Source organism: Sarcophilus harrisii, chromosome 4, assembly GCF_902635505.1.
Source record: "Sarcophilus harrisii chromosome 4, mSarHar1.11, whole genome shotgun sequence".
In the NCBI taxonomy this organism is placed as follows: domain Eukaryota; kingdom Metazoa; phylum Chordata; class Mammalia; order Dasyuromorphia; family Dasyuridae; genus Sarcophilus; species Sarcophilus harrisii.
This window is the reverse complement of record NC_045429.1, coordinates 55,644,152-55,660,596: the sequence shown is the minus strand read 5'-3', so window position 1 is coordinate 55,660,596 and position 16,445 is coordinate 55,644,152. Positions and strand designations below refer to the sequence as shown.

At 39.2% G+C, this 16,445-nt stretch overlaps 1 protein-coding gene across 5 annotated transcripts in view; it reads left to right on the top strand.

The window, feature by feature from the left end:
• ADCY10 (adenylate cyclase 10) overlaps positions 1–16,445 on the top strand; it is a 127,879-nt gene that overhangs the window by 34,371 nt on the left and 77,063 nt on the right. For all 5 annotated transcript variants that reach the window (XR_004229282.1, XM_031936834.1, XM_003767400.4 and 2 more), the window contains exons 10-12: positions 3,865–3,983; positions 12,001–12,077; positions 13,770–13,959. Coding sequence is in view for 4 of the 5 variants with exons in the window: in XM_031936834.1 (XP_031792694.1) it covers positions 3,865–3,983; positions 12,001–12,077; positions 13,770–13,959 (386 nt within the window). In the remaining variant the exon portion in view is untranslated. The remainder of the gene's footprint in view (positions 1–3,864; positions 3,984–12,000; positions 12,078–13,769; positions 13,960–16,445) is intronic.

The window sequence follows — 16,445 nt, the reverse complement described above, 5'->3', positions numbered from 1 at the left end:
GAAATTCAAAGACAGTACCATGGAACTGTGAACACGATCCTACCAGGTCATCACTCAAGATTTCTAGAGGGCCCAGGCCCACTGTTGCTTCTTGCCAGGCTGCTAGGTAGGAGGAGCAGTATTGGATCTGAAGTCAGGAAGGCCTGGATTCAAATCCAGCTTCAGACACTTACTATGTGAACCTGGGTATTCTGTCTGCCTCAGTTTCCTCATTCACAAAATAGGGGTAATAACAGTACCTGCCTTCCAGGTTTATTGTGAGGATCAAATAATATTTGTGAGGCACGTGGCAGACCTTAAAGCACTATGAAAATGTCTAGCTTTCCAGTTTTCAGGAAAGTTGAATTGATAGGAAAGAGTGCCCAAAAGGAGCTAGAAACTGCCACAAGCCACAAACACTCGATCTTACCTCTAAAAGGAAAAACATGACAACCAAGCTTAAAGTATAAACTAATCTCAGCTATTAAAACAACAAAAACTGGAGAAAATGAGCTTGCAAAGAGTTTGGCAGGAAGCCTAAACAGGTCATCCCAGGAGCATTTATGGAACAGGGACATTGGAAAGCCAAACAAAGGTCACCCTTCACCCACGGCACTTGCAAGGGACTCCAGGAGGAGTACTGAAGCCTTGGGGTAATTTGCATAACCCGGCACCAGTTGCCAGCAGCATGACAGGAGTTGAAAGGGCAAATAAAAAGCAGTAGTGTGCTTTTTCATGGCCCTTATAAAGACTCAGCAAGAGGTGAGGACTGAGGGCTCAGGGAAAGGAGTGAAAGGAATGTGTGTGCCCTGACCCAGTTAGGAGTGAGGACTGGCAGACATCTGGTGAGCAAGGCAATGGTTGCCTGAGCAGCCCTTCTCTGTTTTAGTCAGGTGTGCAACAAACCAAGCTGGAAATTAGCCTCCAAATTAAAAAAACAAAAAACAAAATACAAAGCCTCTAAGCATCCACTGCGAGGGGGAAGACACTAGCATTTGGGGGGATGAAGAAAGACTTCATGTAGGGAGGGGTGCTTGACCTGCCCCTTGAAGGAAAAAAGGAAATCTGTGAGGTGGAAGTAAGGTGGGGAGGGAGGGCATTCCAGGCACAAGGGAAAAAAGGAGCAAATGTCCATGCATTTGACATGGTGGATGGAATGCCGTGCTTTAGAAACAGGAAGGCCAGTTCGACTGAACCTAGAATTACATATAACTCCTAAGTTACGTTGGAATAACATTGGAGCATAATGTATAACAAGGCTACAAAGACAGGTCATTATCAATTTGTAAAGTACTTTAAAAGAAACACCCAAGACTTTATACTTTATTGAAGAAGAGGCAAAAGTGCCCAGTCACATTGGAATAGAAGGAAATCAAAATGGCAGTTGTATGCAGGAGGATCATGGTGGCCAAAGGTCTGAGGGCCAGTGGGGAGCCATCACAATAGTCTGGGGAAGCTGTGATAAAGATGTGAACTAAGGTGGTGGCTGTTTTAGTACAAAGAAGGGTTTGTGTGTGAGAGGCGTTTAGAGAAGGAAATGGCGAGATTGTGCAACTGACTGGAGATGTGTCTTGAGGAGTGAAGCAATGAGGATAATGTCAGGGTTATGAATTTGGAGACCTTCAACAGTGATTTTGGAACATGGTGGTCTTAGCGGGGAACTAAGACGAAATGTACGTTGCCTACATATTGAGTCAGAGATATCTCCTCCAAGATGCCCACTTTGAGGTGCCTAATGGGTAATTGGAGATTTGGGACTGAAGTTTAGAGCAGAGAACAGGATAGGATATATGGATCTCTAAGATCATCCTAGAGCTGATGATTGAATTTATGGGAACTGGTGAAGTGACAGAGAATGCAGGAAGCAAAGAGATGGCCTAGGATAGAACCTTGGGGAACTTCTACAGGGACTAAGCATATTAATGGATGATAAGCAAATGAGCAAGAGTGAGAAGGAATTGATGAAATGGGTAAGAGGAGAACCAGGAAAGAATGTCATAAAAACCTAGAGACAGGAAAATATTTAGGAGTAAAGTGGGGTTAAGAGCAGGGATGTCAAACTCAGAAATCGGGACCATTAACCCACAGGTACAGCTACCTGCCTGCTCACATATTGACTTAGTTTTAAAATCCAATATTATCTACGTTTTATTGCATATTTTGTTAAATACTTATCAATTACATTTTAAATCGGATTGGGTCAACACTCAAAGTGTGGCTGGCTTGTTTGATGCCTCTGATCAAGAGTATCAAATAGAGCAGAGTCAAGAAAGAGGAGGATTGTAAAAAGACGCTGGACCCTAATTCCTTGAAAGCTGAGAACCTGGACACTAGGTCTTGAGAACCAGGATCAAGATATGCAAAATTTCCAATACATGGAAAATCATGGAGAACCACCACCAGAGGATCCACATGGTGATATTTCCTGAACTCTAACTTTCTTGGAGAAACATTAGGACACTGTTGGTATAGGATCCACAGGTTCACATCTTTCTGGAAGTTTAACCCCTCACTTTGAATGATTAGATAGGGTAGTGTGATAAAAGAAAAACTTACTAGAATAGGCAGTTGCTGTAATAGGAAAGGGAAAGGTATTTATTAAGCATCTACCATGTTCCAGGTGCCGTACCAAGCATTTTACAAATATCATCTCATTTGATCTTATTTGATTGGCTAGTGGATGTTAGGAAGACCTGAATTCAAATCCATCCTCAGGCACTAGTTATGTGATCCTGGGCATATAAAAAAATCATTCTGTGCCTCTGTTTCCTGTAAATGGAGATAATATCCTTATCTTACAGAGTTATAGTAAGGATCAAATAAATTAGCATCTGTGGTTTTACAAACTATATACATGCTAGTGTATATGAGGCTAGTGATGATGATGATAATAATGATGATAGCAAGCCCAGGTTTATTTCCCTTCAAAATGGAGCCCAAACCACAGGGCAAGGTTATGAAAACTACAGGATTGTGTTTTGAGTCTGGATGATCATAAGAACATGCTGAATGAAGTAGAATTGAATTAAGAGTACATTGATCCTTTATGTATTTTTTCCATTTATCTTCCTTAAATTGATACATTTTGTTTTGAAAATCACAATCACAATATTCTTCTTCTATCACCTACCCAGTGAGTCCTTCCTGGTATAACAACTGGTTGTTCTTAGATTTATAAAACATGACCCACATTCCTAGTAATTATAGCTATGAATTGACTGGTGCCTTCAGCAAGAGAATAAAACTATGCTCTCAGAACTCAAATTATATTAGTAACGAAGATTCAGAGAGAAAGAGGGAAAAAATTCAGCAAAGTTAAGCAACAACATTGCCAGTACAATTCAGAAATAAGTGCTGATTCTGGCTCTGATGTTTCATGTTCTGTATACAGGTAGGATCCATAGTAGATACCGCGGTCGACATGCAGGAATAGGCATTTGAAAAATATTGAGGCTCCATTAGCATGGAGGTTGCGTCGTGGTAGATGTGGGCTACTGAGGAGAAGACAGTTAGGGTGTCAGAGGTGTAGTGTATGGCAAGAAATAGGCCTGTCAGGATTTGGATAACTAGACAGATTCCCAGTATGAGGACCAAGTTGCCAGCCCTGCCTGACATTCCCATTGACTTTGGGCAAGCATCTGGTTTTCTTCTACCTTGACTCCCTCCTTTGTGCCATGAGGAGATTGGAGGCCTCTGAGGTTCCTTCTGGCTCCATGTTTCACTCCCTTACTTGTTAGCACTGAATCTGTAATGCCCTCTTTGTAAGGGAAAGACAGCCAATTATCTGTGGCAAGCCTTAGAAGATTGCAAACCATCTACTTTGCACTCTGATTATTAATATCCTCAACCCTGTCATACTATATTTACTTCCTCTTCTCCCAACAGGGATGCTCCTTTCTTTGTGTGTTTGGTTTCCCTGGAGAAAAAGCACCTGATGAGATCACCCATGCTTTGGAAAGTGCAGTGATCATATTTGACTACTGCTCTCAGATCTTCAAAATCAAGTGAGTGCAGGGAGCTAAGTACTCCTGGATGGTCATGGGGATAAGTGAAGTTTGGGGATTTGGGAGGGAATCAATCAGCTCTACCAGCAGGGCTTTGGACTGCAGTCCCCCTAAGTAGTGGGGCAATTACAGTAAGTGAGGAGGAGGAGGATGTAGTGTTCTCTTCTTTTTGTGTAATATGATGGTTCTCTCTGGGAGCAGGTTTCTTGGGGAGGTTTTCTGGAGGATGCCTTCGTTTCAGTTCAGATCAGTAATCACCTCAAACGCAACCAGCTGATAAAAGTTCAAATCTTTTATTGTCTCTTCCAAAATAGCCCAGTTAGCTTTCTGTGGTTCTGAGAGCTCTTGTTGCTAGCTTCAGCCTCTCTCTCTGAATTTTGGTTCTGCCCAACTGCAGATTAGCTTCTCAATCTCTTTAAATCACTGACTCAGCTCCTTTTTATGCTCTTTTAGAGGTGTAAACTCAAAGGTTGACTCCCCTTCCAAGAGTGGGATTATGGGAAGTGTAAACTTGGACATCTCCCAACTTGTGATCTCCAATGTGTGAGCCAATGTGTAAACTTTCTTAAATGTGTGAGCTCTAATGTGTGAATTCTCCCAAAGGTGTGAACTCCAAAGGTGTAAACCCAAGCCAATAAGCACCGTTTCCATCAATTCCATTGCGTTAACACTAGGATTCTAACAGGAGGAGGTGATATTTACCTTTTTTCAAGACATGTTTCTTTTTCTTTTTTTCTTTCTTTTTTTGGTAAGGCAGTTGGGGTGAAATGACTTACCCAGGATCACACAGCTGGTAAATGTTAAGTGTCAGAAGCTGTATTTGACAGTCAATGCTCTATCCACTGCAGCACCACCTAGCTGCCCCAAGCCTATGTGTCCTACACATATATTCAGGCCACATATATACACATATATTACAGAAGGCACATTTTAAACTCTGCTCAATGTTCTCCCGGCTCTGAGAAAGATGAGCTGCTCATTCAGAGTTCAGGACACTGGGGCCAGCAAGAGCATGGTGCTGCTCTCAAAGATATTTAAAAGCAGAAAAGAGCCCTTAGAAAAATTCTCTGTGGAGCCCTTCTGGAGGACTGCCACTGCCTCCCCCCATACTGTGGCTGGAACTTGAGTCAGTGGAGTCAGTGAGTTAAGGCGATTGAGAAGCTAATCTGCAGCTGGGCAGAACCACCATGATTCAGAGAGAGCTGGAGGCTGTACCCATGGGGGTACAATCCTTCCCCCTGGTTGCCAATACTGTAGCTGGAGCTTGAGTAAGACCAACAGCTGGGTCAAAGTGGAGTAAGTAGTTGGAAAGCAGTAAATGGAACCTGGCTTCAGACCCAGCCAAGGCAAAACTTGGAAATAGGTGAAGTTTACTTTGGAATCAGTCCACCCAGCTAACCTCCCTTTCCAGTCATTCCTCTTTCCTTCTTCCCGGGTCTACCTTCCTATTTCCCCTTCTAAGCCCAAGCCCTGCTCTCTTCCCCAGGGGCTCCTTTCCCCCAACCTCCTTTTTCAGCAATCCCTCTCTTGTGTCTTAGAGCTTTCGTTGCCTTCATGTTGCCCCAGATAATTGTAGACATTAATCTCATCCACCCCAACCACTCTAAAGGGCTCATTCATACTTTCTTCCAGATTAATACTTTTATACTTAGTTTTCAAGATAAACTCATTTTCTACTAGACCAGGTGAGCTTTGGCTAATCTGATGAACTAATGCAAGTGTACAAAACAACCTGATAATGAACTTTCAAGAGTTAGCATGATAAATAACCCTAATTTACTTTTATCTTTGAGGGGTGGTTTCCTGCCCTTCCCCCCTCCTTTTATGAATTCTGAAGACTCAGATTCAAGCCCAGCCTCTGATTGTATACCAAGTAATCTGGGGCAAATCTCAGGCAACTCATTAAGAGTATAAATTGCTGAGCAACCTCCACCCTAGGGGAAGAAAGTTTCTTAACTTTGAGCTTTCCAAACCATTAACATCTAAAAAAAAAAAAGTTTGTACTCCCACTGGAATAAACTATAAAATCAATTCTTTGAACTAAAAGATTGACAACTAATGATGAAATTTCTGGTGTAGGGCCAAGTAAGCAGAAAGACTTTTCCTTGCCCCTTAAATCCCATCACTATCATATATCTGCTCTGAGTTTACTTGGCAAATCTTAATTTTTTCAATTTTGAGTGCAAATATTCTCTGAGTTGAGAGATTTTATGTGTGGATTGGGGGTTGGTTTGATGTAAGAAACAAGATATCCTACCAAGAAATCCACAGACTCACTGCTGAATGCTGGAAAGACTTATTTTACATTCTTGCAAGAATGGGTGCCTAAATGAGTAGAAATAAATACCTTTGAAACTTCAAAAGCAACAATTTATTTCCTATCCTGAAGCACAAAGGCCCTCCCCTGATTCCTCATTAATTGGATGTTATCGAAGTTATATGAATTATAATAATTGGATGTTATAGAAGTTGCATGATAGGACTCTTCCTTCCATAACTAGTTCCTGCCCCAAAGGAGCTTCCATTCTAGAAGGGGGAAGGTAACAGAGTAGGACTAAGGGCAAAGAATAAAAGACTCTTTTCAAATCTCAGGCCATCACTCCTGATGACCGAGCCGAACCTGTCTTCCCCAAGGAGCTTACTTACTTTTAGAAGAAAATAAACTCCACTCTTGATTATTCTTTGATGTCCTTGTGGGTTTCAGTTTTCTAATTTAAGTTTCATTTCTCCAATTTAATTTTCTTAAAAACCAAATGTCCATTTGTCACACTTGGTCTTTTTCAAATATTCTGGCCTCTTTATAGAATAAGTCACTTTATTTAGATGAGAATGAATTTCTTCTCTCAGACTTGCCTCAGGGAAGCATGGGTTAAGAATCTCAGGATCCTTTCCAGCCTAAGTTGGGACTGAACCAAGCTCCCCATCTTTTGTCCAGATTTTTCTAATCAGAGTTCTCCATGATAAGGAGAGGAAACAAGTTTGCTGAGATGTGTCATTGCTGTTGCTGCTGCTTCTTCTTCTCCTCCTCCTCCTCCTCTTTGTTCAGTTGTTCAGCCATTCTCCAATTAATGGTCATTCCCTCAATTTCCAATTTTTTTTGCCACCACAAAAAGAGCTCCTATAAATAGTTTTGTACATAGAGATCCTTCCCCCTTTTCTTCATATCTTTGGGATACAGAACTAGTAGTAGTATTGCTGAGACAGAGGATACACAGTTTTATAGCCTTTTGAGCCTAGTTCCAAATTGTTCTCCAGAATGATTGGACCAATTCATAGTTCCACCAAGCTATTTTCCCACATCTCCTCCAGCAGCTGTTATGTCTGATACATATGAGATGGTACGCAGAGTTGTTTTGAGTATTCTTTTTTTGTGACTCGATAGCTTTGATTTCTTCTTCTTAAAAACTTTCTGTTCATATACTTTAGACCATTTGCTAATTGGGGAATGGTTCTAATTTTTTATAAAGTTGACACCGGTCTCTACACATTTAAAAAATGAGGCCTTTATTAGCCTTTATTATTTTTTATTTTATATACATATATATAATTATTATCTCCTTTATTAGAGAAACTTGCTATAAACTTTTTTCTATTATGTCATTTTCTATGTCACCTTTTAGCAAAACCTAGCTTCCCTGATTATCCCTTTTAATTAAGTCTCTTTTAATTTTAATTTTGTCTGCGACCATGCTTGCTACCCCCATCTTTTTTATTTCAGTTAAAGCATAAAAGATTCTGCTCCAGCCCTTATTCAACTCTATGCATGTCTTCTTATAAACAAAACATTGTAGAATTCTAGTTTCAAATCCATTCTGCTGTTCACTTCCATTTTATGGGGAAGCTTAACCCATTCACATTCATAGTTATGATTTCTAACTGCTTTCTTCTGCTGATCTCTCTCTCTCTCTCTCTCTCTCTCTCTGTCTGTCTGTCTCTATCCCCCTCCTTGTGTTTATCTTTGATCCTAGCCTCCCTTGCTCCACCTTCCCTTTTACCATCACCACTCCTAGGGCTTTAGCTCATCCTTTTTCCCTCCTTTGTGAAAGAAAGATTTCGATACCCAACTGTGTGTGTATGTGGACATGTGTATGTGTATATGTTCTTTACTCTTTGAACCAATTCTGATGAGAGTAAGGTTCAAGTGTTGCCTTCTACCTTCTCATTTACCCCTCCACTGTAATGACTTAATTTTCAAAATCCTGTATATATTCCTCAATGCATCTTAGAACAGTATATGAATGAATACCAGGTCACCCACTGTAGCTATGCCAGTGTAATAGCAAAGTTGGATTAGAATGCCATCATTCTGTTTCTAAGGCAAATTTTTTTCCCCCAGAAAATAAAAGTTGTATTTTTTCTGGCAATGTGAAGAGCTATCTGCAAATATAATTTTGCAAATACATCTACAGTGAGGCATTAATGGCAGTTGGCAGTCAGGGAGGTGGTTCAGTTGTTAATCTAAGATGAGTATGATAATAAGTCAATAGGCAGGTATTCACTGGGTGACTACTATGTGCCTAAGATTGGGCTAGCCATAAAGGAGAATTAAAAGAAATATAAGTTTTGGGATATAGTACCTGCCTCTGAAGAATTTATACTATAATTAGGGAGAGGGTAGAGTACAATCAAATCCAAGAAACATTTATTAAGTGCCTACTATGTGTGAGTCACAGGGTGTGCTAGATACTAGGTACAAGACCAAATGAAAAACAACAATCTCTTTGTCCTCAAGATAACATTCTTCATCAGTTGGAGAATGGCTGAATAAATTATGGTATATGAATGTTATAGAATATTACTGTTCTATAAGAAATGATGAACAGGCTGATTTCAGAAAAGTTTGGAAAGATATACATAAACAGATGCTGAGAAAAGTGAGCAGAACTAGGAGATCATTGTACATGGCAACAACAAGATTATATGATAATGAATTCTAATGGACATGGCTCCCTTCAACAATGAGATGATTCATACCAGTTTCAATGATCTTGTGATGAAGATAGCCATCTGCACCCAAAGATAGGACTGTGGGAACTGAGTGTGGTTTACAATATAGCATTTTCACTTTTTTTGTTGTTGTTTGTTTGAATTTTATTCTTTCTCATTTCTTTTCCTGTTTGATTTGATTTTTCTTGTGCAATAAGACAGTTGTATAAATATGTACGCATATATTGGATTTAACATATATTTTCTTTTTTAAATTTTTAATAGCTTTTTATTTACAAGTTATATGCATGGGTAATTTTACAGCATTGACAATTGCCAACCTTTTGTTCCAATTTTTCCCCTCCTTCCCCCCACCCCCTCCCTTAGATGGCAGGATGACCAATACATTAACATATATTTTCACCAAGTTTAACATATATTGGATTCCTTGCCATCTAGGGGAAGGAAGGGGAAGGGGGAAAATTGGAATATAAGGTTTTTCAAGGGTTAATGCAGAAAAATTATTCATGCATATGTTTTGAAAATAAAAAGCTTTAATATAAAGAAAATACTTAGTAAACACCATAAGACACGATGGTATCTTTTATACTAAATTGTGTTTTCACCATCTCCTTCCTTTCTTGGGAAAAAAGAGGCAATAGGAAGGCAAATCTCACTTGGAGAAACATCCCCAAGACTGGACCTCTCTGCTTTCTCTGGAAGTGGGGAATTTTGAGTGTGGAAAAAGGAATTAATGTGGACTTTCCACTCTAGAAAGAATTTCTATCTTCAAGATTTTATCATTGGAATGCAAATGCCACACTTTTTACACATAGAGACCTGGTTGCACAGGCTTTAAGGGCAAGGGGAAAGAGAGATGGGGCATCCAGGTTTCAAAGAGACTGAATCTTGGCAGTGGACACATACTGAAAATTCAAAGTAGAAGAGGAAAGAGAAGTGGCATTGAAGAGGGGACCCTGAAACTCTAAAACTCCTTGAAGGAGAAAATCTCCTTCCCACTAGCCCCCATCAGCTTGTAGCCAAAGCTCCTATTATAAAAGAGTCAATCTAAAATCTTCTCTTTGCATAGGTTCCAAACATAGCATGCTATGCCATGCTAGGCTATGCCATGCTTATGCCAAGGAAACCTCTGCCTGCTGGAATAATATTCTCTTCCAATGTTATCCTTCTTTATCCTCACCTATTTCCCTAATGAGACTTTATGTCTTTCTGTCAGGATTTCTAACCTTACTTCCCAATCCCTATAATAAATCTCTTTTATCAATCTAGGTTTTCAGATTTATAAATTCCTTTACAGAGAATCCCTGTGCTACCAGAAGGGGGATCCCCAAACTCCCTATCTTTTACTGAATCCCAAGGGGTGTAAGAGAGCCAAACCTCTCCATTTGGTTCCCTGAACCCCGAACCTGCCACTAGACCTTATCATTTAACTCCCTGACCACCAGAAATCCTAATCTCATTTTAGTTCCCTAAATCTAGTCCTTATCATTTGGTTCCCTACTAAGGGAACCCCCAAACCTAAACCTCATCATATTTCTGGTTCCCATACTGGGAGCCCCCAAAACTAGACTTAACCTCATCATATTTTGGTTCCCTAACCAGGAACCCCAAAAACTAGATCATCTCATCAATATGAATTGGATTGGATTGAAATAAAATAGTATAGGAGGGGAAGACATTGAAGTCAAGTGATGAGGGTCAGGGTAGTAACTCCTGTTCGAAATAAATGTGACATTCACAATGGCCATCCTTTTTGCCAAAAGGTAGGTTTATTTAGGGAATAGGTTACAGACAAAATAAGAGGTAAAATAGACATCAGGAACAGTAATATAAAATAGAGTTGGGAGAGCAATAGGGCTATCATTATCATCAAGAAAATAATCATTCTTTAAAGGAATATGTTGTGAGATTTGGGTATGCCATTGATTGTCAGGTTAGCTCCAAGGAAGAGTTTGGCAGATTAACTAGAGTTAGCTATAAGTAAGGGAAAAGATGCCCCTAAAGAGAAAGTACTGTGAGAAGAGAGAGAGTAGCTCGCATAGGCTTAGTCCCAAGAAAACTGACTTAAGCAAAAATCTTAATCGGGAGCAGTTATAGGGAAAATACAGTCTGGGAGGTTTCTCTGGGAAGGAGGGAAAGTGTCAGGACACTCAGAGAGAGGGATCAAGAAGGAGCCAGATGAAATAATAAGCAGACCAGGTTCAGATCAATCTAAAGAAATGCTAATTGATAACTAGAAAGTTGTTTAAAGATCCCTAGAGGTTAGGGAATAGACAATGGAGGTTGATAGAGTTCTTCACAAACACTCTAAACAAACAGGATAATCTGGAAATTGGTCATACTTGATAATAGTCCTGTGGGTTTCTTCCTGATCTGAGAAAAGAGTAAATCCTTATCACTAGGATTAAAAATGAAAAATGAAAATTTCCAACTATAATGTTGGGGATTTATTCAACAGACATGAATAATGACCAGTCTCATCTTTCCGAGGCAGAGAGGGGACACCATAGGGCACAGGGCCTGGAGCCAGGAAGACTTGAATTCAAATATAGCCTGAGACATTTACTGGCTGTGAAATTCTGGGCTAGTCACTTAATCACTATCTGCTTCGGATAGTTTCTTCATCTGTAAAATGGGAATAATAATAGCACTTAACCTCCCAGGAGTGTGACAACCAAATGAGCTAATAATTGTAAAATGATCAGTCCATAGAGTTTCAGGTATGGTAATCACTAAATAAGTGTTAACTATTATTGTTGTCATTGTTGTTGTATATACTGCTTTTTGGTTGACAAATGAAACCTGTGTTGGCACAATAGCCAACAAAAGCAAGTACAGCTTCTAGAATTGCTACCTTATCTCTAGTTCTGGGGGGAGAGGAGTGGAAGGAGAGAGGAGGAAATCACTTAAGAAAAACAATCAGTAAATAAGTGTAAAGGATATTTTCCATTTTCCCTCCCACTACATTTCCCTTCCTTTCTCTCATCTTAATTTCCCTTTCACTTTTGTCTTTCTATAAACAACATTTGATTTCTTTGTGCCAACTGACTATTGTTCTTTTGGTCATCAGGATTGTATCCATTGGAGTGGCCAGCGGAATAGTGTTTTGCGGAATTGTCGGCCATTCTGTGAGACATGAGTACACAGGTATGATAAGTTGCTTTACCTCTGGATGGAATTGGGGCCTATAATTTTATTCATGCCCGTCTTGTTTCAAATGTATGCATTTTGGAATATACAGATTTGTATGAAAATATATTGTTGTGTGATAGAGGTTCCAACACTAATTAATGTAAAAAAGTCAAGAAGTAAAGATATCTTCATTTTTTTCTTTTCCTTTCTTTTTGCTGAGGCAATTGGGGTTACGTGACTCAATACCGAGTAACCCCACATTTCTCTGACAAAGAGATCCTCCCCAAAGACACACACACAAAAAAATGCCTGCACACAAATACTATGTTTCTCCCTATATATTCCTATTTTCATGACTTTCCTCAGCAAAGTAATAATAACTTACATTTCTATAGTTCCTTGAGCACTCTTTCAAAGCACTTTCAGAGTGCTTTCCTCAAAACATTGTGAGGTAGACAGAAAAATACTACAATTCCATTGTTTATAGCTAATGGATCAGTGAACATTAATACAAAGTGGTTAGGGAGGGAGACAGAATAGACTTCATGGGATTTCATGACAGCATCTCCCAGAGTTGCTAGTTTCAAATGAGAGATTTGTAAAGCATTTAGCATAGTGCCTAGTGTGTAGTAGGTGTTTAATAAGTGCTCATTTCTCTTCCTTCCTTCTGGATATCAGTTGCTAACCTGATGAGATGGTAGGAAGGCAAAAGGAAACAAACTAGTAAACTGGGAGAATTTGGAGGTTGAAGATGGAGTGAAATGATTGGGAGTGGAGGTGGGAGGAGTAGAGGGGCGGACTTTCTGTAGAAAATAGGAAATGAGATCGAGCAGCTCACCTGTAGAAGTTTGACTGCAAGAAAGGAAGAGAAATTTTACAGGGAAAAGTAAGAATCAAAATGCCTTCCTGTCTATAGTTTTCTCCCAATGTTAGTGTATTATATAAATCAGGGCTTCTAAAACTTTTTCCATTCACTACCCCCTTTTCACTGAGAAATTTTTATATACCCCCAGATATATGGGCATATTAAATAGGTATACAAATCAAACATTTGTGAATAATAAATCATCAAGAAATTTATTTTAAAACAACTCTTTGGCATACATATGATTTTACCATTTATTATAAGACAAAAGCAAATTTGTATTCTACTGAGAGTAATGTACTTATTTATTTTTACATAAAGAATTAAATCTTGATGAAATAGTTGATATTGCAGGGTGTAGAGTATTTAGAAATCTTTTATTGTTGCCAAATTTTTCATGACTCCTACACTGTTCTGCAACCCCATATAGGATTGCCACCCATAGTTTTAAGATGCTTTGTTATAAATGACAGTGGATATCATCAACTTTAGTATATATCATATTAATATTTAACATATAATATTACATACTCTATTATCTGCTTCTCCTTAAATGGATTATTTTCCAATGAAATGTTAAATACTAAGTGTTTCTATGGAGACCTCAGATCTCAGTAGGAAAATGGAGAATTTGTCTTACTATATAAGTAAAATTTAATTTTCTGTATTCAGATACCTTACCATTGCCTGAATAATCCTGCACTTGAGATTTCTAATATGTGGGGGTTGTGTATGCCAGAAGTCAGAATGCCATTTTTTTTGGGGGGGAGGTCATTGGAGAGTGAGACTACCCTCAGAAATAATGGCCACTGTCCTGCCTTTTTCTTTCTGTTTCATGACAGTCATTGGTCAAAAAGTCAACATTGCTGCCCGGATGATGATGTACTACCCTGGCATCGTGACCTGTGACTCTGTGACATACAGCAATTGTAGCCTTCCCTCCTATTTTTTTAAAGAGCTCCCAAAGCAGCATATGAAAGGTGTTGCAGAGCCTGGACCATTCTATCAGTGCCTGGGCCTGAATGAGAAAGTGTGAGTGTGATCCATGAATTCCTCCCATTATCCATTTGGGAAAATTGCACACAAGAAAGTCTCTTCCAATACCCCTTTAGGGACATTGACCCTCTCCCTAAGCCAAGAATAAACTATTAGAACACTTCACAAGTCCCTATACCAACCTCAACTGGTATCATTCAGTGAAGGATTTATTTGCTTCCCACATCTAAGAATCCTTGGCCGACCCTTTAATCCAACTTCCTCCAATAAGTATTCATTAAGTACACAGGACTCCAAATTAGATGCTGCACATAACAGGATGACATAAAAAAAGTCTGCTCTCAATTAGCTTGTTTGTTTTCCATTGAGAGCAAGACAGAGCAGGCAGTAGAGTTATTCCTTCTATATTGCAGTGGGGAGTTCAGTGTATGGCACCACATGATGTGGAAAATCCATGTAAAAGTGTTTTAGCTCTTCCTTTGTACCAGAGAAGAAATCTGATTTTTCTTTTCTTTTTCTTTTTTGAGGTGTTTATAGTACCTTACTGTAAAATTTGGATAGCTATCAATGAAAATGACATTAAAAAAGGAACATGACCATTTGCTTTATCACTACCCCCAAACACTGTCCACTTTCCAATTGGCTAGCAGCCCATTTTAGGATTGTTTCTTTGCAGTGGGAGCTGAATCATCTGGGTCAGGTATCTTGAACTCATTTAAGGGAGCTAGATTTTCTTTTTTTTTCTAATTAAACTTTTAGAAACAAACTTGATCATCAATTAAAAACTAGCATCAAATAATGGGCAAAGCCTTGCTTAATGAGCCCCTTAGTATTTAAAATGAGGAATCAAACAATTGAACAAACAACAAGCAAGCAAATTCTCCCTTTTAGACCTGCTTAACAATCCACCCCCTTTACCCTTATTTTCCTTTTCTTTACTTCAACTATGTTTCATTAACTCCTTACCAATCTCCTTGGATCGATGTGCTACTGTGTACTATGTACTATGTACTGTGTAGCTATTGTGCTACTGCTTCTATCCACTCCTTTCTAGTATTAGAACCATAATCAAATCAACTTTGCCATTGCTTCCGGAAGGGATGTATCATTCTATTCTCCTATGGCTCAACCCATAATCCCTTTCCAACTAAGAGCCCTTCCTGGCATATATGAATATATTTATTTCTTCTTCTCTCAAGATCATAGTTGTACTCTCCTTATCTTCTCATTTGGGTTAAAGTTCCTATGACTCAAGTCAATAAGCATTTACTAAGAGCCTACTAGGTGCCGAGTCTTGGGGATACTTAAGATAGATGAAAGATGGTCCCTGCTCTCATAGAGCACGTAGCCTAATGAGAACCATACCGTACAAGCAATTGTGTGCAAACAAGATATATACAGGATAAATGAGAGGAAAACAACAGAGTGAAGTCATCGTATTAAGGGGGATGAGAAAAGGCTTCTTGGCAAAAGGTAGAATTTTGCTGAGACTTGAAGTCCAGGAAGATAGGAGGCAAAAATGAAGATGGAGAGAACTCCAGGTTTGGAAATCCTACTCTTTCCACTGACAGATTTTTTGTAACTTAAAGCTTAGAAGCTAGCCAGTTATTAAGTCTGGTTCTAATCACCAGTCTTCCTGGTCTTTCCCCCTATCATTCTGCCAGAGGTTTTCACCAAAAGTCTATCAAATCATTTAAAAAATATTTCAGTGTAATTGTTCTTCCCTTGTCATTCTATGTATTTTATTTCATGCATATATAAATCTGGGGATCCATAGGCTTCACAACACACACACACACACACACACACACACACACACACACAAGCTAGCATCCTGTGTAGTCTAAGTTAATATCTTGACTACTCTCAGTAATAGTCACACTGCTTTGAATTCCTGACCACAAACCAGGAAGAAAGAACACAAAGCTCTGTCCCCAGTTAAGTGTCTGTAACATTAGAAAACAGGAATCCAGAACACAGCACACACAGGAATGGATTTAAGACTGATCATTCTTATAAGCCAGTATCCTGAAAACAATTGAACTCTATGAGCTGGGTCTAGTTATGTTTCATGTCCCCTGGGGATTTATAAAAGCAGCAAAGAGCATGTCATCCTATCGTTGCTGTCCTCTACAAGGTCAGTGTCTAGAATAGCAACACACAACTGCATTATGGGGTTCTGGTCTCCAGGCCTGAGATCTGGACTCATGGGGTTTTAGTTCCTTGTACAACAAGCTACACTACTCTGATATTGCCTTACGATTTAAGGGAACAATGGAGCCCCATCATTTTTGAGTCATGGAAAATCCCCAACAGAAGGAAAACCCAATTAGTAATAAATTCAGGCTGGAACACATTTCCTAAACCCTCCAATGATGCAAATTTGCACTACAGAGCAATCCTAGAGAGCTATAAGAGTATATATTCTTGGTCATATGCTGGGTATTGAGTCTCCTCTTGTTTACCAACCCTCCTGGACCTTCTCTTAGAAAGAAAAGAGATACTTTTCTATCGCATCTTTA